Source organism: Mytilus trossulus, chromosome 2 (genome assembly GCF_036588685.1).
Source record: "Mytilus trossulus isolate FHL-02 chromosome 2, PNRI_Mtr1.1.1.hap1, whole genome shotgun sequence".
NCBI classification, from domain to species: domain Eukaryota; kingdom Metazoa; phylum Mollusca; class Bivalvia; order Mytilida; family Mytilidae; genus Mytilus; species Mytilus trossulus.
This window is the reverse complement of record NC_086374.1, coordinates 59690122-59716204: the sequence shown is the minus strand read 5'-3', so window position 1 is coordinate 59716204 and position 26083 is coordinate 59690122. Positions and strand designations below refer to the sequence as shown.

General features: G+C 32.2%; 2 protein-coding genes across 4 annotated transcripts in view; one reads left to right on the top strand and one right to left on the bottom strand.

Annotated features, from left to right (window-relative positions):
* LOC134707667 (uncharacterized) overlaps positions 1 to 17075 on the bottom strand; it is a 55472-nt gene extending 38397 nt beyond the window's left edge. The window contains exon 1 of one of the 3 annotated variants that reach the window (XM_063567637.1): positions 16955 to 17075. The gene's annotated coding sequence lies outside the window, so the exon portion shown is untranslated. Of the gene's footprint in view, positions 1 to 10388; positions 10412 to 16954 lie in introns of those variants that run through there. The other 2 variants (XM_063567647.1, XM_063567641.1) reach the window with 2 other exon arrangements.
* Positions 17021 to 22866, top strand: LOC134707665 (ankyrin repeat domain-containing protein 50-like). Its single transcript, XM_063567634.1, has 6 exons — positions 17021 to 17171; positions 18236 to 18428; positions 19209 to 19370; positions 20499 to 20615; positions 21509 to 21616; positions 22400 to 22866. The coding sequence occupies exons 1-6, from the start codon at positions 17136 to 17138 to the stop codon at positions 22846 to 22848; spliced, it is 1065 nt and encodes a 354-aa protein (XP_063423704.1). The 5' UTR covers positions 17021 to 17135; the 3' UTR covers positions 22849 to 22866.
* Positions 22867 to 26083: the final 3217 nt, after the last annotated feature.

Genomic DNA, 26083 nt, shown 5'->3' with positions numbered 1-26083 from the left:
CTTCCTGTACCTTGCCCAGTTAGTCTATCTTGACTATATATATATGTGTTGTTTGTTGTTATTAGTCTTTGGCTATTTTCTTGGTCAGGAGTTGATGGTTGTTGTTTGTTGTTATTAGTCTTTATCTATTTTCTTGGTCAGGAGTTGATGGTTGTTGTTTGTTGTTATTAGTCTTTGTCTATTTTCTTGGTCAGGAGTTGATGGTTGTTGTTTGTTGTTATAAGTCTTTGTCTATTTTCTTGGTCAGGAGTTGATGGTTGTTGTTTGTTGTTATTAGTCTTTGTCTATTTTCTTGGTCAGGAGTTGATGGTTGTTGTTTGTTGTTATAAGTCTTTGTCTATTTTCTTGGTCAGGAGTTGATGGTTGTTGTTTGTTGTTATTAGTCTTTGTCTATTTTCTTGGTCAGGAGTTGATGGTTGTTGTTTGTTGTTATTAGTCTTTGTCTATTTTCTTGGTCAGGAGTTGATGGTTGTTGTTTGTTGTTATAAGTCTTTGTCTATTTTCTTGGTCAGGAGTTGATGGTTGTTGTTTGTTGTTATTAGTCTTTGTCTATTTTCTTGGTCAGGAGTTGATGGTTGTTGTTTGTTGTTATTAGTCTTTGTCTATTTTCTTGGTCAGGAGTTGATGGTTGTTGTTTGTTGTTATTAGTCTTTGTCTATTTTCTTGGTCAGGAGTTGATGGTTGTTGTTTGTTGTTATAAGTCTTTGTCTATTTTCTTGGTCAGGAGTTGATGGTTGTTGTTTGTTGTTATTAGTCTTTGTCTATTTTCTTGGTCAGGAGTTGATGGTTGTTGTTTGTTGTTATTAGTCTTTGTCTATTTTCTTGGTCAGGAGTTGATGGTTGTTGTTTGTTGTTATTAGTCTTTGTCTATTTTCTTGGTCAGGAGTAGATAGTTGTTGTTTGTTGTTATTAGTCTTTGTCTATTTTCTTGGTCAGGAGTTGATGGTTGTTGTTTGTTGTTATTAGTCTTTGTCTATTTTCTTGGTCAGGAGTTGATGGTTGTTGTTTGTTGTTATAAGTCTTTGTCTATTTTCTTGGTCAGGAGTTGATGGTTGTTGTTTGTTGTTATTAGTCTTTGTCTATTTTCTTGGTCAGGAGTTGATGGTTGTTGTTTGTTGTTATTAGTCTTTGTCTATTTTCTTGGTCAGGAGTTGATGGTTGTTGTTTGTTGTTATAAGTCTTTGTCTATTTTCTTGGTCAGGAGTTGATGGTTGTTGTTTGTTGTTATAAGTCTTTGTCTATTTTCTTGGTCAGGAGTTGATGGTTGTTGTTTGTTGTTATTAGTCTCTGTCTATTTTCTTGGTCAGGAGTTGATGGTTGTTGTTTGTTGTTATAAGTCTTTGTCTATTTTCTTGGTCAGGAGTTGATGGTTGTTGTTTGTTGTTATAAGTCTTTGTCTATTTTCTTGGTCAGGAGTAGATAGTTGTTGTTTGTTGTTATTAGTCTTTGTCTATTTTCTTGGTCAGGAGTTGATGGTTGTTGTTTGTTGTTATAAGTCTCTGTCTATTTTCTTGGTCAGGAGTTGATGGTTGTTGTTTGTTGTTATAAGTCTCTGTCTATTTTCTTGGTCAGGAGTTGATGGTTGTTGTTTGTTGTTATAAGTCTTTGTCTATTTTCTTGGTCAGGAGTTGATGGTTGGTGTTTGTTGTTATTAGTCTTTGTCTATTTTCTTAGTCAGGAGTTGATGGTTGGTGTTTGTTGTTATAAGTCTTTGTCTATTTTCTTGGTCAGGAGTTGATGGTTGTTGTTTGTTGTTAGAAGTCTTTGTTTATTTTCTTGGTCAGGAGTTGATGGTTGTTGTTTGCTGTTATTAGTCTTTGTCTATTTTCTTGGTCAGGAGTTGATTGTTGTTGTTATTAGTCTTTGTCTATTTTCTTGGTCAGGAGTTGATTGTTGTTGTTATTAGTCTTTGTCTATTTTCTTGGTCAGGAGTTGATGGTTGTTGTTTGTTGGTATTAGTCTTTGTCTTTTTTCTTGGTCAGGAGTTGATGGTTGTTGTTTGTTGTTATAAGTCTTTGTCTATTTTCTTGGTCAGGAGTTGATGGTTGTTGTTTGTTGTTATAAGTCTTTGTCTATTTTCTTGGTCAGGAGTTGATTGTTGTTGTTATTAGTCTTTGTCTATTTTCTTGGTCAGGAGTTGATGGTTGTTGTTTGTTGGTATTAGTCTTTGTCTTTTTTCTTGGTCAGGAGTTGATGGTTGTTGTTTGTTGTTATAAGTCTTTGTCTATTTTCTTGGTCAGGAGTTGATGGTTGTTGTTTGTTGTTATAAGTCTTTGTCTATTTTCTTGGTCAGGAGTTGATGGTTGTTGTTTGTTGTTATTAGTCTTTATCTATTTTCTTGGTCAGGAGTTGATGGTTGTTGTTTGTTGTTATAAGTCTTTGTCTATTTTCTCGGTCAGGAGTTGATGGTTGTTGTTTGTTGTTATTAGTCTTTATCTATTTTCTTGGTCAGGAGTTGATGGTTGTTGTTTGTTGTTATAAGTCTTTGTCTATTTTCTTGGTCAGGAGTTGATGGTTGTTGTTTGTTGTTATTAGTCTTTATCTATTTTCTTGGTCAGGAGTTGATGGTTGTTGTTTGTTGTTATAAGTCTTTGTCTATTTTCTCGGTCAGGAGTTGATGGTTGTTGTTTGTTGTTATTAGTCTTTATCTATTTTCTTGGTCAGGAGTTGATGGTTGTTGTTTGTTGTTATAAGTCTTTGTCTATTTTCTTGGTCAGGAGTTGATGGTTGTTGTTTGCTGTTATTAGTCTTTGTCTATTTTCTTGGTCAGGAGTTGATGTTTGTTGTTATAAGTCTTTGTCTATTTTCTTGGTCAGGAGTTGATGGTTGTTGTTTGTTGTTATAAGTCTTTGTCTATTTTCTTGGTCAGGAGTTGATGGTTGTTGTTTGTTGTTATAAGTCTTTGTCTTTTTTCTTGGTCAGGAGTTTATGGTTGTTGTTTGTTGTTATAAGTCTTTGTCTATTTTCTTGGTCAGGAGTTGATTGTTGTTGTTATTAGTCTTTGTCTATTTTCTCGGTCAGGAGTTGATGGTTGGTGGTTGTTGTTATAAGTCTTTGTCTATTTTCTTGGTCAGGAGTTGATGGTTGTTGTTTGTTGTTATAAGTCTTTGTCTATTTTCGTGGTCAGGAGTTGATGGTTGTTGTTTGTTGTTATAAGTCTTTGTCTATTTTCTTAGTCAGGAGTTGATGGTTGGTGTTTGTTGTTATAAGTCTTTGTCTATTTTCTTGGTCAGGAGTTGATGGTTGTTGTTATTAGTCTTTGTCTTTTTTCTTGGTCAGGAGTTGATGGTTGTTGTTTGTTTTTATAAGTCTTTGTCTATTTTCTTGGTCAGGAGTTGATGGTTGTTGTTTGTTGTTATAAGTCTTTGTCTATTTTCTTGGTCAGGAGTTGATGGTTGTTGTTTGTTGTTATAAGTCTTTGTCTATTTTCTTGGTCAGGAGTTGATGGTTGTTGTTTGTTGGTATTAGTCTTTGTCTTTTTTCTTGGTCAGGAGTTGATGGTTGTTGTTTGTTGTTATAAGTCTTTGTCTATTTTCTTGGTCAGGAGTTGATGGTTGTTGTTTGTTGTTATTAGTCTTTGTCTATTTTCTTGGTCAGGAGTTGATGGTTGTTGTTTGTTGTTATTAGTCTTTGTTTATTTTCTTGGTCAGGAGTTGATGGTTGTTGTTTGTTGTTATTAGTCTTTGTCTATTTTCTTGGTCAGGAGTTGATGGTTGTTGTTATTAGTCTTTGTCTATTTTCTTGGTCAGGAGTTGATGGTTGTTTTTATTAGTCTTTGTATATTTTCTTGGTCAGGAGTTGATGGTTGTTGTTATTAGTCTTTGTCTATTTTCTTGGTCAGGACTTGATGTTTGTTGTTATTAGTCTTTGTCTATTTTCTTGGTCAGGAGTTGATGGTTGTTGTTATTAGTCTTTGTCTATTTTCTTGGTCAGGAGTTGATGGTTGTTGTTATTAGTCTTTGTCTATTTTCTTGGTCAGGAGTTGATGGTTGTTTTTATTAGTCTTTGTCTATTTTCTTGGTCAGGAGTTGATGGTTGTTGTTATTAGTCTTTGTCTATTTTCTTGGTCAGGAGTTGATGGTTGTTGTTATTAGTCTTTGTCTATTTTCTTGGTCAGGAGTTGATGGTTGTTGTTTGTTGTTATTAGTCTTTGTCTATTTTCTTGGTCAGGAGTTGATGGTTGGTTGTTGTTGTTATAAGTCTTTGTCTATTTTCTTGGTCAGGAGTTGATGTTTGTTGTTATTAGTCTTTGTCTATTTTCTTGGTCAGGAGTTGATGGTTGGTTGTTGTTGTTATAAGTCTTTGTCTATTTTCTTGGTCAGGAGTTGATGGTTGTTGTTTGTTGGTATTAGTCTTTGTCTTTTTTCTTGGTCAGGAGTTGATGGTTGTTGTTTGTTGTTATAAGTCTTTGTCTATTTTCTTGGTCAGGAGTTGATGGTTGTTGTTTGTTGTTATAAGTCTTTGTCTTTTTTCTTGGTCAGGAGTTGATGGTTGTTGTTTGTTGTTATAAGTCTTTGTCTTTTTTCTTGGTCAGGAGTTGATGGTTGTTGTTTGTTGGTATTAGTCTTTGTCTTTTTTCTTGGTCAGGAGTTGATGGTTGTTGTTTGTTGTTATAAGTCTTTGTCTATTTTCTTGGTCAGGAGTTGATGGTTGTTGTTTGTTGTTATAAGTCTTTGTCTTTTTTCTTGGTCAGGAGTTGATGGTTGTTGTTTGTTGTTATAAGTCTTTGTCTATTTTCTTGGTCAGGAGTTGATGGTTGTTGTTTGTTGTTATAAGTCTTTGTCTATTTTCTTGGTCAGGAGTTGATGGTTGTTGTTTGTTGTTATTAGTCTTTGTCTATTTTCTTAGTCAGGAGTTGATGGTTGGTGTTTGTTGTTATAAGTCTTTGTCTATTTTCTTGGTCAGGAGTTGATGGTTGTTGTTTGTTGTTAGAAGTCTTTGTTTATTTTCTTGGTCAGGAGTTGATGGTTGTTGTTTGCTGTTATTAGTCTTTGTCTATTTTCTTGGTCAGGAGTTGATTGTTGTTGTTATTAGTCTTTGTCTATTTTCTTGGTCAGGAGTTGATTGTTGTTGTTATTAGTCTTTGTCTATTTTCTTGGTCAGGAGTTGATGGTTGTTGTTTGTTGGTATTAGTCTTTGTCTTTTTTCTTGGTCAGGAGTTGATGGTTGTTGTTTGTTGTTATAAGTCTTTGTCTATTTTCTTGGTCAGGAGTTGATGGTTGTTGTTTGTTGTTATAAGTCTTTGTCTATTTTCTTGGTCAGGAGTTGATTGTTGTTGTTATTAGTCTTTGTCTATTTTCTTGGTCAGGAGTTGATGGTTGTTGTTTGTTGGTATTAGTCTTTGTCTTTTTTCTTGGTCAGGAGTTGATGGTTGTTGTTTGTTGTTATAAGTCTTTGTCTATTTTCTTGGTCAGGAGTTGATGGTTGTTGTTTGTTGTTATAAGTCTTTGTCTATTTTCTTGGTCAGGAGTTGATGGTTGTTGTTTGTTGTTATTAGTCTTTATCTATTTTCTTGGTCAGGAGTTGATGGTTGTTGTTTGTTGTTATAAGTCTTTGTCTATTTTCTCGGTCAGGAGTTGATGGTTGTTGTTTGTTGTTATTAGTCTTTATCTATTTTCTTGGTCAGGAGTTGATGGTTGTTGTTTGTTGTTATAAGTCTTTGTCTATTTTCTTGGTCAGGAGTTGATGGTTGTTGTTTGTTGTTATTAGTCTTTATCTATTTTCTTGGTCAGGAGTTGATGGTTGTTGTTTGTTGTTATAAGTCTTTGTCTATTTTCTCGGTCAGGAGTTGATGGTTGTTGTTTGTTGTTATTAGTCTTTATCTATTTTCTTGGTCAGGAGTTGATGGTTGTTGTTTGTTGTTATAAGTCTTTGTCTATTTTCTTGGTCAGGAGTTGATGGTTGTTGTTTGCTGTTATTAGTCTTTGTCTATTTTCTTGGTCAGGAGTTGATGTTTGTTGTTATAAGTCTTTGTCTATTTTCTTGGTCAGGAGTTGATGGTTGTTGTTTGTTGTTATAAGTCTTTGTCTATTTTCTTGGTCAGGAGTTGATGGTTGTTGTTTGTTGTTATAAGTCTTTGTCTTTTTTCTTGGTCAGGAGTTTATGGTTGTTGTTTGTTGTTATAAGTCTTTGTCTATTTTCTTGGTCAGGAGTTGATTGTTGTTGTTATTAGTCTTTGTCTATTTTCTCGGTCAGGAGTTGATGGTTGGTGGTTGTTGTTATAAGTCTTTGTCTATTTTCTTGGTCAGGAGTTGATGGTTGTTGTTTGTTGTTATAAGTCTTTGTCTATTTTCGTGGTCAGGAGTTGATGGTTGTTGTTTGTTGTTATAAGTCTTTGTCTATTTTCTTAGTCAGGAGTTGATGGTTGGTGTTTGTTGTTATAAGTCTTTGTCTATTTTCTTGGTCAGGAGTTGATGGTTGTTGTTATTAGTCTTTGTCTTTTTTCTTGGTCAGGAGTTGATGGTTGTTGTTTGTTTTTATAAGTCTTTGTCTATTTTCTTGGTCAGGAGTTGATGGTTGTTGTTTGTTGTTATAAGTCTTTGTCTATTTTCTTGGTCAGGAGTTGATGGTTGTTGTTTGTTGTTATAAGTCTTTGTCTATTTTCTTGGTCAGGAGTTGATGGTTGTTGTTTGTTGGTATTAGTCTTTGTCTTTTTTCTTGGTCAGGAGTTGATGGTTGTTGTTTGTTGTTATAAGTCTTTGTCTATTTTCTTGGTCAGGAGTTGATGGTTGTTGTTTGTTGTTATTAGTCTTTGTCTATTTTCTTGGTCAGGAGTTGATGGTTGTTGTTTGTTGTTATTAGTCTTTGTTTATTTTCTTGGTCAGGAGTTGATGGTTGTTGTTTGTTGTTATTAGTCTTTGTCTATTTTCTTGGTCAGGAGTTGATGGTTGTTGTTATTAGTCTTTGTCTATTTTCTTGGTCAGGAGTTGATGGTTGTTTTTATTAGTCTTTGTCTATTTTCTTGGTCAGGAGTTGATGGTTGTTGTTATTAGTCTTTGTCTATTTTCTTGGTCAGGACTTGATGTTTGTTGTTATTAGTCTTTGTCTATTTTCTTGGTCAGGAGTTGATGGTTGTTGTTATTAGTCTTTGTCTATTTTCTTGGTCAGGAGTTGATGGTTGTTGTTATTAGTCTTTGTCTATTTTCTTGGTCAGGAGTTGATGGTTGTTTTTATTAGTCTTTGTCTATTTTCTTGGTCAGGAGTTGATGGTTGTTGTTATTAGTCTTTGTCTATTTTCTTGGTCAGGAGTTGATGGTTGTTGTTATTAGTCTTTGTCTATTTTCTTGGTCAGGAGTTGATGGTTGTTGTTTGTTGTTATTAGTCTTTGTCTATTTTCTTGGTCAGGAGTTGATGGTTGGTTGTTGTTGTTATAAGTCTTTGTCTATTTTCTTGGTCAGGAGTTGATGTTTGTTGTTATTAGTCTTTGTCTATTTTCTTGGTCAGGAGTTGATGGTTGGTTGTTGTTGTTATAAGTCTTTGTCTATTTTCTTGGTCAGGAGTTGATGGTTGTTGTTTGTTGGTATTAGTCTTTGTCTTTTTTCTTGGTCAGGAGTTGATGGTTGTTGTTTGTTGTTATAAGTCTTTGTCTATTTTCTTGGTCAGGAGTTGATGGTTGTTGTTTGTTGTTATAAGTCTTTGTCTTTTTTCTTGGTCAGGAGTTGATGGTTGTTGTTTGTTGTTATAAGTCTTTGTCTTTTTTCTTGGTCAGGAGTTGATGGTTGTTGTTTGTTGGTATTAGTCTTTGTCTTTTTTCTTGGTCAGGAGTTGATGGTTGTTGTTTGTTGTTATAAGTCTTTGTCTATTTTCTTGGTCAGGAGTTGATGGTTGTTGTTTGTTGTTATAAGTCTTTGTCTTTTTTCTTGGTCAGGAGTTGATGGTTGTTGTTTGTTGTTATAAGTCTTTGTCTATTTTCTTGGTCAGGAGTTGATGGTTGTTGTTTGTTGTTATAAGTCTTTGTCTTTTTTCTTGGTCAGGAGTTGATGGTTGTTGTTTGTTGTTATAAGTCTTTGTCTATTTTCTTGGTCAGGAGTTGATGGTTGTTGTTTGTTGTTATTAGTCTTTGTTTATTTTCTTGGTCAGGAGTTGATGGTTGTTGTTTGTTGTTATAAGTCTTTGTCTATTTTCTTGGTCAGGAGTTGATGGTTGTTGTTTGTTGTTATTAGTCTTTGTTTATTTTCTTGGTCAGGAGTTGATGGTTGTTGTTTGTTGTTATAAGTCTTTGTCTATTTTCTTGGTCAGGAGTTGATGGTTGGTGGTTGTTGTTATAAGTCTTGTTCTATTTTCTTGGTCAGGAGTTGATGGTTGTTGTTTGTTGTTTTAAGTCTTTGGCTATTTTCTTGGTCAGGAGTTGATGGTTGTTGTTTGTTGTTATTAGTCTTTGTCTATTTTCTTGGTCAGGAGTTGATGGTTGTTGTTTGTTGTTATAAGTCTTTTTCTATTTTCTTGGTCAGGAGTTGATGGTTGTTGTTTGTTGGTATTAGTCTTTATCTATTTTCTTGGTCAGGAGTTGATGGTTGTTGTTTGTTGTTATAAGTCTTTGTCTATTTTCTTAGTCAGGAGTTGATGGTTGTTGTTTGTTGTTATTAGTCTTTATCTATTTTCTTGGTCAGGAGTTGATGGTTGTTGTTTGTTGTTATTAGTCTTTGTCTATTTTCTTGGTCAGGAGTTGATGGTTGTTGTTTGTTGTTATTAGTCTTTGTCTATTTTCTTGGTCAGGAGTTGATGTTTGTTGTTATAAGTCTTTGTCTATTTTCTTGGTCAGGAGTTGATGGTTGTTGTTATAAGTCTTTGTCTATTTTCTTGGTCAGGAGTTGATGGTTGTTGTTATAAGTCTTTGTCTATTTTCTTGGTCAGGAGTTGATGGTTGGTGGTTGTTGTTATAAGTCTTGTTCTATTTTCTTGGTCAGGTGTTGATGGTTGTTGTTATAAGTCTTTGTCTTTTTCTTGGTCAGGAGTTGATGGTTGTTGTTTGTTGTTATAAGTCTTTGTCTATTTTCTTGGTCAGGAGTTGATGGTTGGTGGTTGTTGTTATAAGTCTTGTTCTATTTTCTTGGTCAGGAGTTGATGGTTGTTGTTTGTTGTTATTAGTCTTTGTCTATTTTCTTGGTCAGGAGTTGATGGTTGTTGTTATAAGTCTTTGTCTATTTTCTTGGTCAGGAGTTGATGGTTGGTGTCTGATCTGTGGTCATGGTGGTAAAGTCCTCAGTTTGTCATGTTACAAAGTGTATCATTTCGATATAAATTTGTATAATATAAAATAACTATTTCAAATATAAACTAGTATTTACTCATTGCATCTATATTTTGATTTTAAATTTGTTTTTATGATAGTTAGTTATGCAATTCTTGAATGTGCCAGTTTCAAGAGAGCAAGAGAAGTGGATATGGAATATCTACTGTATCATAAAACTCAATGCATTTGTGGAAGAAAACAGAAAACAATGTTGAATTACTTAAAAGATATTCAGAGTGTGTATATAGCAGAAATATCTGAGCAAGTTTGATTGAATAGTATAAAACTGATATATCATGAAATGGCATGTTTCTGTAAAGCAAAAGCCTAAAATAAATCACACAAAAGATTAAAATTGAGTGTGCAGAACTCCAATTTCCTGATGAAAAATCTTTGGAAGTTTGGTTGAATTTTCTAGATAATATATAGTTAACAAGAATGTGTCCTCAGTACACGAATGCCCCACTCGCACTATCATTTTCTATGTTCATTGGACCGTGAAATTGGAGTAAAATCTCTAATTTGGCATTAAAATTAGCAAGATCATATCATAGGGAACATGTGTTCCAAGTTTGAAGTCGATTGGACTTTAACTTCATCAAAAACTACCTTGACCAAAAACTTTAACCTGAAGCGGGACAGACAGATGAACGAACAGACAGACGGACAAACGAACGGACGCACAGACCAGAAAGCATAATGCCCCTCTACTATCATAGGTGGGGCATAAAAATAAATTACGGACAACCAAAACAATGACAATATAAAAGTGATTCTTATGTGTCCATTTAGCTTTAACCTTAGCAACAAAAAAATCACTCATGCTGGTGAATTTTCATCTTCAATATCAGAGATTGTAGGAAATTCAATTTACATCTGTTCATTTAATTACTGAATAAGTATAATATTGATATGCAAATAATATACATAATTCAGTGTCATTACTATCACTATCAATCCCATTTTTTATTAATAACATATTTTCATGCTTTACACTAATCCCAGTAATGGATTTACTCAACAACAGCCATAGTAATTTTAACTTAAACACCTGTGCAAATACATGTATGTAAACTTTAATAACGAGTAATTATATTTATAATATTTTCAAAATTTATAACAATTCAAAATTAGTAAAAACACATACATGACATACCTTACATCAAACTTGCTTTTTCATATTTTTTTCTATAAATAATCAATATATGAATGTAACATATTCCACTTTATGATATCCGAAAGAATGAAATATAATCTCTTGAGTGTTGAATATTCCTATCAGAAATATTGTTATTGACCACTTGATGTTGTTCCAGCCAGAATCATTAATCACACTATAATTGGTCATTTAATGGCTCTATCAAGCTATCATTTCTACTATTGGAATTTTCAGAAAATGAACAAGTAGCACTTTTCAAAGCATTAAAATTGTTCAATAAATAGATGTTATTAAATATTAAAACAATGTTATGTTATGAACCTAGGAGGCTGTTGCCATTGAAAGAGATACAGGAACACTATCCTCAAAATCTTCTGACTCAGACTGTCAAATCAATGCATGCAATGACAACTTGCTGGAGAAATATAACAATGAGAATAAGGAAATCTATTTAGAGGACTTCATAATAACTGCTTTGTGTACTACAGAACTGTTATGTCAAAATAATGAATACTTGAGAGTGCTTCTGTCAAACCCAATAGATTTGTCTGTTCTATATGTAATTTACAGTCCATTGTTATCTTAGCATGCCATCTAGACTTTGGTGTAAATGTGGTCATTAATTAGTCTATATAGGAATGTGAAGCTATTAATGGAACAAAAATCCTTTTTTCTTTCCGAAACAAAGGCCCTTAAGAGCTTGATATTTTGTATAGAAATATTATGCTTAAAACTGTAAGACAACTTCTAGAAGACTTTGGTTAGTTGAATTGCTGTTTTTTATGTGTGAAAAATTCCAGCTTTCATTCATACTTTCATTAATGAGATATATTTCATTGTGTTTACAACAGTATTTATATATACATCTTAATAATAAACATATTTATTATAGCAGCTTTATAATATTGATCATATACATGAATCATGCATGTACAAAAAAATAATGTAAATTACATCCAATTACCAATAATTTTTTTTTGTTTAACAGCTCAAAGACACAATTTTGCTATGTGACAGTGATGTTATCAAAAAAATTTCATGGTTTACTCCGGTTTAAGATCACTGGAATTAAGATTTGAATTATAAGAAATGACTGTAATATGTTTTCTGTCTATTCTAAATAACATAAAAAATGTGGTGCACACTTTAAAATAACCAGTGTAGCGTGTTATTCGGTGTGCACCACATTTTTGATGTTATTTCTTCATAGACAGAAAAAATATTACAGTCATTACTTAAATGGGTAAAAATTGTCAATTTATAAAGGGCAATATTTCCTTTAAACAGCTAACAGTCAGCATATTATAAAACCTATCTTCTCATATTTTATTTCAAAATTCTGGATCTTATAGATTTCTTTTTATGCATCCAGAAATGCATTTTTTCCATGAGCAATCAGAGCAAATTTGGACAATTTTGAACGACAAGTAGATCTTGAAGAATAGCATGGAAACCCATACTTTTTATCATACTTTTGGAAAAAGCATAGAAAATTCTTTATTTTAGGAAAGTATAAAGAAAATCAATCTGAGGAAATTTAAACCATAGAAAACAATAATAATCTATATGTACCTTAAAATTCTACAAGTCAACAATAATAGAACTAAAATTGTAAAATAGAACTTGACCTTCTTTTAGTCACAAGAAACAAATATCTAATGTTTGAACAGATTTCTTCACAGCATTTTCAGGTCAATGCACAGACACTGTTTGACAACCACCTAAACCATCACCCATTTGAACAACCCCTGTACACCGCCATTTTTTTTTTAAATATATATGTTTGATTTTTCATTCTGAAATCTGGTTAAAAATGAAAAAAAAAAATGGTAAAATTTGATATTTTATAAGGGCAATACTTCCTAGACAGCAGTTGATCTCAACATTATGAACATTACACCTTTTCAGATCATCTCTATTTCAATTGTTTTCATATAATAGACAAAACTAATAAGAAAAACAAAGGATATGGTGTCCTATGGTGGTATATATATTCATCCATGACACAAATTCAGTACATGCACAGCAAAAAACACACAAAAAGTAAAGGAAAAGTGCTTTTCTTGTTGCTTTTCATCTCTAAGTTATAATAAGGCCTTCAACATAGAGCTTAAAAAACCCAATTTTCACCTCATTACAAATTCAAGATGATTCTTATTAGCATTGGTGCATTTTTCACCTCTATGTTCTTTCCTAAGTTATGTTGGCTATTTTGGTTGGGAGGTGAAGTATAATTGTACATTTGTACATGTAAAATGTACATGTACATTATTTTTTTAACATGTTTAAGGTACATAAAGATTGATACCAGTTTTGATCAATTTGGCCCAGTAGTTTCAGAGGTTCAGATTGTTGTAAAAGTTAATGGATAGCAGATCATCTTCTTGGTCAATATTTTGTGTTGGTGCGTTTTTTTTGGCACTTTCATCCTAAGAACCAAAAATAACTGAATTGATATAGTTTATTTTAAACATTTGTTAAACAGCATTTTAAATTTGAAATCGAAACATGCATTTAAATTAACTTGATCAGATATTTTAGGTGCTCTTACTTTTTTCTACCACAAATTAAATATCACAAATATCATGAATATACATGCAATAATGAAATATTAGCTGCACTCATATTCATGCAAAGAAGCCAATATTTCATCATTGATGTGACATAGGCACTTGTCTCTAAAAGACAATAAATCTATATTTATTTTATTATGATCACACATATCAAAGGATAAACATGTACCAGAAGGTTTTATTTTTTCAGAGACAAGTGCCTAGCTTTCAATAATGTGCTCCTAAAATATATCAAAAGGAGGTCAACCGTCATTACCGAGAAGAAGTGAAAGATGTCATTTTCCATTCTGACCTCTAAGGTCACGGTTTTTTAATTTGTTGGTTTACAGATCCGCCGACCCAATTTTGCCGATTTTCAGATTAAAATAAAATTGTCTTTTCATGCTTTTTTATTCCCGCCGACCCTTATCAATGCATTATCACTGAAAACTGAGACTACTGTTATAGTAGTCTCAGCTGAAAAATAATAAAAATTTCATCTTTTATAAAATGAAATGCATTAATCATTAACAAAGTTGATTGATAACACTTTCTGTTGTGAAAAATAAAACTTCCAATTTACGTTTCTAAAAATAGACAAATCAATAAGGCTCTTCACGGTTAGTTCGGCCATATTGGATAGGGGGCAGATTTTTTAGAAAGAGGTGAAAATAGAATGAAAGTATGGGAAATCATATGTGTGTTTCCAAGCAACAGCTCTGTTTTAATGATGTTCTTCCGTATTTTTAGCACCATTTGTACTTCCATTATGAAAATCTGCCCCTAGCCAATATGGCCGAACTAACCGTGAAGAGCCCTTTTATAACTGACCTTGAAATGTCTTTTGCGCAAATAATTTTGGGGAACGAAACCTGTGTTGAAAACCTATTACAAAATAAGTTCGTTTCCCTTATTTGTCATCAGTCCGTAAGATGCATCATCTCAGAGAAATAGACTTGTCCAAATGTTGACAGGTGGAATACATCAATTAAAGATGTACATAGTTTTATTTGTAAATTTTCTTGTAAATAGTTTTTATTAAGTGAGGAGGGAAGGCCTCATGATTTAACGAGCAAGAGTCATTTTTACACTCAAGAAGAGTCCGACTCTGTACTGAAAGAAGAAGAAGAAGAAGAAAGTACTGAATATTAACAAATCATATGAAATTTTCTTGTTTCATAAATATCAATTATTGGGATAAAAACCGGATTGCATGACACCTGATTAACCCGATATTGTTGTTTTTCCAGTGGACGAGTCTATTATGTTTTTCGACACGTGTGTTTAAACTTATTTTTGTACAACGTTTTTACATTTTTTTTCTTTATCAGTTTTTTTGATTCAAGATCATTATTTACCAAGTTTTCTGGAATTGATTGAGAGCTACACAAATCTGTTTTTGTTGTTTGTTTTAAATGACGATTTAATTTCGTCTTTGTCCGTGCACCCCCCCCCTTTTACAGGAAGTTATTAAACAATGTCATGTGATGTTCATGATCACTGATCAATAATATTTCATCGAACTAAATGTTAAGAAATGATGACAACACAGCAAATAAGACAAACATTTTGTTAGTAAGGTGAAATGTATATTTATTTTGCATATTTTTCTGTTTTGAAAGATTTTTTTTAAATTTTTTTTCCGACCGACCAACCCGACTTTCTTATAGGAAAAATCCGTAAACCAACAAATTAAAAAACCGTGGCCTAACATTGTCCCTGATAATTTAGTTTTCCAATCGTTTTGTTAGTCTCACTATCATTATGACTATTGCTTTTGTCAAGTTTTTTAATTTACCTTGGAGTTTGGTGTTTTTGTTAATACTTTTTTTACGATTATATATTTTCATATTTTGAGGTTGGACTAAATTTTATTTTACTCTGATTGAAATCATGATTTTTTCGATGGATATAATGTTCCAGAATATTTCTTCCAGAAGGAACTAATATTATCAAATAACTTCAATTTCATGACACATTTTGGTTGTTCCTATGATAAATATATGGTAATTTAGTAGAAAATTCCCAGCCTTTCCCTTGTATTCTTTTATTTGACAATTGGTACTCAATTTAAAATACATGTATTAAATGGACATAATGGAAAGAGGATTACTGCTGCTGAATGCATGTCAGAGCTACCAATGCAAAGATTCTATAAAACAAGTTCACCTTCAAGGATGCACACATCTTTCAAGTGACTAATTAATCACATACATCATTTAAATATGCATTGTACATGTAGTTATTTTGATTGTAAAGCCGTCTTCACGCCAAGTGGCAGCCCATGCTGGTAAAAATGCTCACGGGCCTGTAATAATCAGACCTACAGGCCAACAGAATTTATCTAAAAACTTTCAACAATGCAGATGCGGGCCTGTAGATTTAGCAATTCAGCGTGGAGACTGGAAAGGTTTTAAGGATATAATATTTTATGAACAATATTCAATAAACAGTAGCATATAACAAGAACAAACAAATAGTAATACAATGTATATGTTTTAACTATATGATTATCTGAAAAATATCTGCAATAAAGTTCTCGCAATGTCTGGAAATGCCTCTTACATGTTTCTACATGTTGAAATCTGATTTGGACACAAAATCCCCACTTTCAATTTATGCATTGAAAGTTCAAACAATAAATATTCCTGCTGTGAGAGAAGTATTCCTGCAGTTTTTACATAATGAGAGGTATTATGTGTACATGTTCATTTTTTCTCTTCATACATGTACAAATGTACATTTCATATAATCATCATGAATCAAATATTGTACAAGTGCGGACTTCTGCAGTGTTGTATGGAATAAGTGGCAGATCTAGAAGTTCTGAAAAAGAGAGCCCTACAGTCATGACGATTCAGTGATCAACTATCAAAGCCATAAAAATTTCTCCACAAAAACAAGGGGGGCTGGGACATCCAACTTTACTCAGATCCTGAATTAAGTGCCATTTAGTGGTGTTGTGTGCTATTCTTCTGAACTATGATGTTATTAGTCCAAATAATTATGACGTCTTGAAAGGCTATTATATTATTTCTTTGGCGCCTTACGTCAAAGTAAGGCTTAAGGGCATACGATAAAGTTTTGATCCTGTATTTACAAGTTCATGAAAATTTGCATATAGGCTATTTTTTACCTGATTAAATCAAATATGTAATAAAAAATATACCTTCATGTGCTACTTTTTGCGTAAAATGAGGTCGAAATTTTGTATATTGGTTCGAAATTCATATTTGTGGCCGTAATTTCTGTTTCGAAAGAAATTTTAAGACATAACTTTTTTGTTATAAAAGATAAAAACAAATTGTTTTTTGTTAAATAATCGGTAATTTCTGTATTTTATAAATATCTTTTAAAAATATGCATTTTTTTATTCAGAAATGACTCATATTTATCAAATGTTCATGAATTGAGGAAAAAACGTAATTTTTTACTGCATGTTTATCACAATTAAAAAAAATCCTCTATTTACAGCTTTATAAAATTTGGGTCACATAATCTCCCTGCAAAATTAAACCAAATGCCGTTTTGAAAAATAGGGGTCCATGAACTCGTTTTCATATTAAATCAGTTTGAATGATTAAAATCAGTCGAAAAATGCATCTTTTCCCGATATGTCACAGTTTGACGTCGCGAAAATAACAAATTACGTTAGCAACGTCATAACCTTCCCTGTAACTGTATCGAATGCCCTTAAAGAAAAAAAATATCATAGCCTTTCAAGACATCATAATTATTTGGACTATGATGTTATGTTATCAAAGATGCATCAGAGACATATAATATTATATGTCTCTGGATGCATCCACACAAACTCGTTACCTAACCATACTTATATTACTAAGAGATCTGTGACTATGTAACGTACAACTGTATGTTGACAGCATCAATCAATCACTGAATCACTCAGCCTCATGTATCAATTTATAATTTTTGACAGGTTGAAAATTTACAATTCTTATGTTTAATGATGACAAAACATAAGTTTTGAATTGAATAATATTTACTCACCACGTGTACATTTTATATTTTCCGATAAAATCTTGGATACCACAAGGCTCACAACATCAGCAGCTAATGGGGAGACAACTCATTCACAACTTCTTCGAACAACAATAATCAGAAGAATGTTTTAAATGTACGATCAAAGTAGTTGTCTGCTAAGAAATATTTTACATTGAATCTGTGTAGTATGGCTGGAAAACGAGCTTTACGAGAGGAAATTAAGGTCTCTTTCTCATTATTCGTAATTTTTTGTACGACAATCGCACCCAGCAATGTCAATATAGATGCCCTACTTTCGATTATTACTTAAAAAAAACAACATATCGGCTTTATATGCAGCATAATTTTTTCATGATTTGTAAACTGACAGATCATCAGTGTTTAATACAAATGTTTCAGTTCTGAATACACGTTATCGCTGTGTGTCCTCCTTAACTGCATGAAAATCACAAAGGTTACCCTTTAGACTTCGAAGAAAGGCGTCAAAGAAAAAAATTGTAGCCTTTCAAGACGTCATAATTATTTGGACTAATCCCTGCATAGCCAAATACACCTTATTGCTATTACCCTACTCAGCTGGCCGACCCGGCCGCTTGACCTTTTGACGCATACAGCAATCACTTTTCAATTGTGGCGTCAGATGTTTTGTTTTATGACGTCAAAATTTTACGGGAACCTGTGTGATATCCAGTAACGGCGGACAAATAGCAATAAGGTGTATTGGCCATTGTAGGCTACATGTAGAGGGCACCGATTTTATAATATACTGTCATATGAATTGGGAAGAAAATGTGAAAGATACACCAAAGTTATCAGTTATAAAACATATGGGCAGATTTTGACCAATCACGTTAATTTTTTTCCAAAAATAATGATTATGATAAAATTTGTAGACCTCTGACAATTTACACTAAAGACATTTTACCACGATGTTAGCCAATTTGAAGCTAACAGTATTCACAAAATTACTGTTTGATGACTGACGAGTGCCTTACTCCATATGTATGCATTATTGACCAATGTTTGATGACACTGTCACAGAACAATCACACATTCTCACATTTTGTCAAATGATTTTGAGGCTATTGATCATGACAACAGCGTTGGAAGTACTGTAAATTCAAAAATTTTGCGTGCATTAACTATTGCAATTTTCACATTGATAAAAGTAATTTCTGAATTTACAGTATCACTTTTTGTATTTATCTTTACTACTACTAGTCCTAGGCTTCAAGTACAAGCAAAGGCTTGAATTTTATGGTAATTTTTAAATTTGTGTATTTCAAGGATGTACATAGAGAGAGAGATTACGTACTGCGATGTAAAATCACAGATCATCAGTATCAGATTTTGGAATGTGTGCGAACCAGAAATGCTGAAAAATTCAAACAGTTGCTTAATATGGGCATTGATCCAGGGTTTACCACTTATAAAGGAGAAACACCTTTGCATATAGTATCAGGAATGAAACCTGATGAAGGTACGCTTAATTATTGGTACATTTAATATGTTATTTAAACTATCATCAATATTATGGTTTTTGAAAATGAAGGTATATATAATTATACTGCAATCAGCTATTTTACTATACAGATAAAGCTATACGTATAAACGTTAGCTTTATACGTCAATGACCCCAACTAACCTATAAGCCCCGCCTCCTTATTGTATTTCATCAACAACGTCACGTCACGACATCGTAAAGTAACAATGGTCAAACTTTTATGAATTTATACTTTTATGTCTTCAAATTGGTTTTTTATATACCATGATTATCAAATGTTATTAATTAAGTTCATTTTTCATTTCTAATTCCTCAATATGTCAATGTCTTATCGCCTGGACTACGCTCATAGGGAAATGCCCAAAATGGTACCCCAAGAGGGAAATTCCAAACACTTTTTTTTAACAATTTTTATTACATCATTTTTTCATTTTACCGTCATGTTTTAGTCTGGCTGTCATGACCATTACACTGAAGCATTATAAAAGCAATACAAACAAATAGAAAACCATAAAACTTCAAAATATGTTAGATAACTTTGCAGGAAAATATGTATCTAAAACTGGATAGGGCAGATATAAATATATGTACATGTAGGTGTAAGTATCAAACTTTTTACATGAAGAATATATTTTGGTAATTTAGCTATAAAATGAAAGGTGAAGGACTAGTCATCATCTTCTGACTGATATTTTTGAATAAGACAAAAATGTATTTATAAAATGTAAAATTGATGGCTTATGTTTATATTTTTAGCATCACTGGAAATTTTGAGTCTGTTAGTATATTTTGGAACATCTTTGAATACCATGGACAGATTTGGACAAACACCTTTGCACCATGCAGCCAGGATATCGGCTCAGAATGTTAAAATTCTTCTGGAAGGAGGAGCAAATAGTGATTTGATGGATAATTCAGGTACTGTAGGCCTCAGAACACAATTATTCTTCTCTTTGGCTACAATGCTTTTTTTTTTTAATAAAAGTCAAATTGAATAAAAAAAAAATTGACACCACATCAAATAGAAATAAATTTAACTGCTTATTGACAACTGACCTATGTTATTCTTATAAAATATGCTTGTCCCAGGACAATCCATCAATGCTTTTTCTTTTGAGAGCCCTATTATCATGCCAATGGTCATGATGGTTGGATTTGAACTAGAATAAATGACGAAGGCTAATTTCTACCCTACTTTCATTTTGGCCAAATCACTACTTTCACTTTCAACAATATTTTTTTTCCACATGGTTTACTTATTTCATGCATTTTAATATATATGCAACTGATAAGAACACTTAAATAGTAGACATTTCTGCTTTCAAAGAAAACAGTTGACATACTACTTAGGAAGAAATACCCTATATAATAATTGGAAACTATGCGAACAAAGGGTGTTAATTGTGGTCTGAGGCCTGTAAATTTAAACAAAAAATGTGTGCATCTACATGTTGTATTATTGCAATTTATGAAGAAGGGACAATAAATAATGCACTAATTTCTTTTTACGATATTAAATATTTTTATTCAATCATTTTCAGATGCAAGATTTATTATCTGGATTTCAGGAAATTCTGCATACAGATATATTATATCAGAATGCGAGTTATACATATTTCAATACTAACCCTGTCACACTATTTGCATTAATAAAAATCTTGCAATACTTGCTGAATTTACAGTAAAAAGAATTATGATTGATTGATTGTTTGTTATTCGCTTAACATTCAATTGGAAATATTTCCTACATTTCCAGGACAAGAAATATTTAACAATAAATAAGATCTGTTCATTTTTTTAAACTGGGACTTAGAAGTTAGAGGAGTTAGTATGGTTAGTTATTTGAAAAATGGATATTTGGATAGGACAGAAAAGAAATTGAACAGAGAGAGTATAACTCATGAATACAATCTGTAATAACACCTGTATGTTATTTTTCTTCACTACTTATTTAGGTTACACCCTTAACTGTTCAGTTTTTATCAAGCAATGGGCACTCAAAACAATTGTTGAAAGACTTATGTGTGTATGATTTTTTACTTCTAGGAAGAACAGCATTGATGGAAGCTTGTAACAGTTGTCCACAAGATGCTTTGACCATTGTCCAGTACTTGATGGATAGAGGCTGTATTATATTTAGCACTGACCAAGATGGCTGTTCAGGTATTAAAATATAAAGCATAATACACATTCCAAGGAAAACATCATTACTGGTACATGTACTGTGAATTCATTACTTTTTGTTAGATACAAAATGTACCAATTTTTGTAGATTTCGTGGTTACATGTAAATCACAAATTTAAATGGTCAACGAATCACAAATATTCCATATTCCATGCATGCAGACTTTATCATAACCACGAAATTAAATATTCATGAAAGTGTAAGTTGTCCTCAATCCACGAGGATATAGGAATCAACAGTAAGCATGTTAAGTAACCAGTCACTGTCACTTAGTATTCAACTCAAAATACATCTTTATTCTGAATACTAAAGATTACTTTAGAAAAACTTCTTTATCTTATATCAAAAGAGGGGTTAACTTTTCCTCATGTTTGTTTCTCTCTCAGAGTTAAAATAAAAAGTTGTTGAATGTGTTATTTAAAGGATGTTTTTAGCATTTTAGGTGAAATTAAAAGCATAAGTTAAGGAACAAAATAACCCCCAAAAAATATTGATAGGATATTGAGCTCCTTTTCAAGATGGTGGGATGAGACTGACTTAGATGGATGTGATATACAAGATGTTTGTTCAGATATTAAGCATAATGCATATGAAGAGATGGGTGAACTTTTCCTTGTGTTTATTACCCTCTCAAAGTAAAAATAAAAAAGTCGTTGAACATGTTAAAAATACTGAAATGTGAATTTGAAAAATAGGTATCGTAAATGGATAGATTTTAATGTCCCATCAGGCTGATAACCAGTTGAAATTAAACAAAAAAAAATAAACTCTTTCTTAAGGAATTTAAAAAGAATTTCACTAAATAAATTCATTGTCTATAGGAATAATACAAATATTATTGTTGTAAATTTTTGTATGGTATTTTTTTTAGCATTACATTTCATCTGTATGAATAAATCACAGCTAGTTTCCATCAAAACAGAAATTGTGTATAAACTATTATATGCTGGATTGTCAGCTACAGCTACAGATAAAACAGGTATTTACTCTCTATTTTCATATTAATTAATTATTCAAATAGTTGTCATTTACAGTGGCTAATCCAGAGAAGGGCATGGTCTCATATGGACTTCTTCTTGTTTTCTACTGATATTAAAAAATAACAAACAACAGTGAACCAACACCTGGTTAATCTTTTTACAATAGAATCCCTAAAGTTGATACCCTGGGTAAGCAGGGTTGTTATAAGAAACACAAAATGTGGAAGCAGTTATAATAACAGCACTTCAGGAATTGCTGTGGTTATCCAATGAGGTCGACCTATTAACAATGAGCTAAACACCAACAAAAACTGCTATCACATGTCTGATATAAATTCAGATGAAAAATTTAAGCTGAATATTTTATAAATTCAAGTAGTATCTTTGTAGAAGAATAATTTATAAATTGTCTCCCTTTACATGTAAAATGTCTATTTGTTATGATTTCAAGAAGTGCTTTTGTAGAAGAAAATTTTATAAATTTTCCCCCTTTACAGGTAAAATGGCCATTTGTTATGATTTCAAGAAGTATCTTTGTAGAAGAATATTTTATAAATTGTCTCCCTTTACATGTAAAATGTCCATTTGTTATGATTTCAAGAAGTGCTTTTGTAGAAGAATATTTTATAAATTGTCTCCCTTTACAGGTAAAATTGCCCTAAGTACCTTTGCAGAAGAATATTTTATAAATTGTCTCCCTTTACATGTAAAATGTCCATTTGCTATGATTTCGAGCAGAACCTTTGTATAAGAATATTTTATAAATTGTCTCCCTTTTACAGGTAAAATGGCCATTTGTTATGATTTTGAGCAGTACCTTTGTAGAAGATCAAACTCAATTTCACCTATAAAACTTGTTGATGATAGGTTGAAGGTCACACAAGCATTGATCCAAGGAGGAGCAAATTACAACAGGAAAAATCAACGACATCAAAAATCAATAAAAGATGCAGTTGCGCTTTATAATTCACCAAGTTTAACTTCTCTTCTTATGGAATTTCGACCTGTTTTGAGTGTGTCATCATTGAAGTCCATTAGAGAAAACGTTTTAGCTAGTGATGGTCAAGGTGAACTGTTGAGACATCTGACTGATTTCACACATCAAGTTCAGTCACTGAAGTTCATGTGTAGAATAAATATAAGAGACACTTTGAAAGGTAAATGTCTGCCAAAAATAGACTTATTACCTCTACCTAGAACATTAAAAGAGTATTTATCACTTATAGAATAATTAAATGATAGTAAAGAATTTGTTGTATTGTTGTATTACACCACAATATATTATTATAAAAATAAGGAGATGGTATGATCCCCAATTAGATCCACCAAAGTTCAAATGAAGTGGATGTAAGCAATTATAGGTAACTGTACAACCCTCAACAATATGAAACCACCCATACTGTAAGTTGGCAATATTAGGCAATAACTTGAAAAATATTAAACATTTTAGTTTAGAAAACTAACAGCCTTATTTATAACCAAAAAAATCATGTAAAACAAATATGACAGACATTATACAAAGACTACCACTGAACCTCAGACTCCTGACTTTTGGACTGAAACATACAGAATTTGGCAGGGTTAACCATGCTTGTAAGAACTTAACCATCCCCTAATCAGGGACAGTGGTGTAACAGTACAGCATAAGAACAAAGTATAAAAAGCAAGCATGTTTTATCTTACTGCACCCTTTACCATACTGCTACCCTGTGGTAACTACAAAGTTCTTTGTCTCACATTTGTCAAAAAGGGTGTGCCACTTGGAAATAAAAAGGCACACCAAAAAAATAGAGCATACAAGAGCATCAATTATTTTGATTATCAGGGATACATTATACCCATGTGAACTGCACAGTTAATGGCATTTAAAAAGTAACCAGAACAAAACAAAAAGGTCCCTTTTAAACTTTTTAAAAATGAAATAAAAACAATAGCACAGCTAACAGATAATAAATTCCCTATCAGAACAATGCCAGTTAAAGTTCTATATATTGACTATGTTGAAAATATATTAAAAAAATATACATACAGAAACAACAGTGTACACACTGAATTGTCTTAAAACTGCTTTACATAGTCTGATTTAACATATGTTGAAAGACTATAATATAAAGGTTTATACCACAATTATCACATAAAATTAGCATTAGAAATGATTATCTGAACCTTGCCAGACTAACATGTTCAAAATATAATCTTTCAATACATCTGATAGAGTAAGCCTATTACAGTATCTGAGAAAGAGGCCTAAGTAAGCAAACTGAACATTGACCAATAGACCATAAAAATGATTATGGTTCATGGGCAAGGTAGAGGTAAAGGTCAGATAAACACTGCCAGACAACATAAACACCATGCAATCATTCCATATACCAAATAAAGTTAGACGACCGGTTACTTATAGTATCTTAAAACAGCCATAACCATAAAAATATGAGATCTGAGTTGCATACAAGTTTTTCATTCATTTTTTAGGTCATTAATAAGGCCGTTAGTTTTCTCGTTTGAATTTTTTTACATTTGTCATTTCGGGACCTCTTATAGCTAACTACGCAGTATGGGCTCTGCTCATTGTTTAAGACTGCATGGTGACCTATAATTGTTAATTTCTGTGTCATTTGGTTACGTGTGAAGAATTGTCTCATAGACATCATCGGGGTGTAAATAAAGGCAACGGTAGTATACCGCTGTTCAAACTCATAAATCCATGGACAAAAAACAAAATAGGGGTAACAAACTAAAACCGAGGGAAACGCATTAAATATAAGAGGAAAACAACGACACAACACAGAAATGGACCAAGCATACGACAAAATTCCACGAGAATAACAAATATAACATCAAAGCATTGACCAAAGTATAGTTTGTATGAAGCACAGAAGCGCTTCATTCTAAAAATGTGAGCACGGTCAACTAGGATCAAGAAAACACGATTTTTTATCAAGATTTATTTAATTCACCTGTGCACTTTATTGTGGATGATACATTTTATTGTGTAATGAAGTTGCTTAAGGAATAACGCAAGATTACAGTTTAGCCAATCAGAATAACGTATTATAATGAAACATACATCTTATGTAATTACTGCCAGATGAAACCTTCCAGACATTTATGTATACCCCAATATAGTCAATCTATGGGTTATATTATAAAGGATAAGTCTTGACAACGAAAAACATAACCTTGATCTCTGATCCTATAAAATGAGTTCAGGCGAATCTTCTCTGACAGGCATGAAGACCTTCCAAGGATTGAAATAATCCCTATACCACATAAAGTTATCCTTTAACTCAAAGTAAGCGAATATTCCACATATAAACAAAAAAACTATAAAACTTTTTGAAGAAGTCACTTAACCATGAAAATGAGGTCAAGGTCAATGGACATGATCGATAGAATTAACATAAATTAAGGAATCCACAGACAAGGCAGGAAGCATTCAGGTCTTCTAACTTTTGAAATGAGAAGCTTTACAAATATATACAGATATTCGGCTTTCAGCAGTAAAACAAAAAAAAGTGCTTCAAATGCATACAATTTATGAAGTGCTGTTACTCTTTTTTTGCATTTCCATTCTCATTTTTCCCCCATTTCCAGTCTCATTTTTATTTTAAGTTTTGAGGAAGAAATATTTGTTTTAATGGTAGTTAATTCAAACGTTTCAGTACTGTTTTATTACTTTTCATTATATGAAGACTAGCAGATACATATACTTGTATGTAAGAATCTAACTATGTGAAAAAAGCACCATGTGATTAGCTGTGTTATCCTACTCATTTGTACATTCACTCATTTTTTAGGGAAAGTTTTATGTAGATACGATAAGATGGAAGACGGTAATGCATGACAGGTTGACATACTAGTTCTGGTTATTTTAATTCAAGAGGAAAACTGAGTACAGTTAAAGCTTTATATATCATATATGGACCATCATTCTACAAAGATTCCATCTGATTGAATATTGGCCAAAGACAAAGGTTTGGACAAACTGACGGAATGTTTTGGGTTATGTCTTGTTTCAAATTGAAAGTTGAAAAAAAAACGACATCCGTCGGAGTCACTATTCATACATAGCTGCAAAACATTTCAGATAATATTTTAATTCAATTTAAAAAAAAAACACTTAAAAAATTAAATATAAGCAGTCTTTTCACTAAAATATTCTTTAATATTTTTGTTTTAGTCTGAAATGTCTGAATTGATTGTGGAATTGTCGTTGAGTTCCATGAGCATTTCGATATTTATATCACTGAAGTTCTGCCTTTCGCCAAGAATCTCTAATACCATTTTTATAAAGGCTATCCGAAGTGTGCAATAAAAGTTGCTATTTCTTGCATAGTCTAGGCTTACGTTGAACGTAAGCACATTCTGCCATGGAAAAAAGAATGACGGTAAATTTTCTGCACGTAAAAACTTAAGCATCTTGTTAAACATTTCTATTACTTGTTTGTAAAGATCGTTTTCAT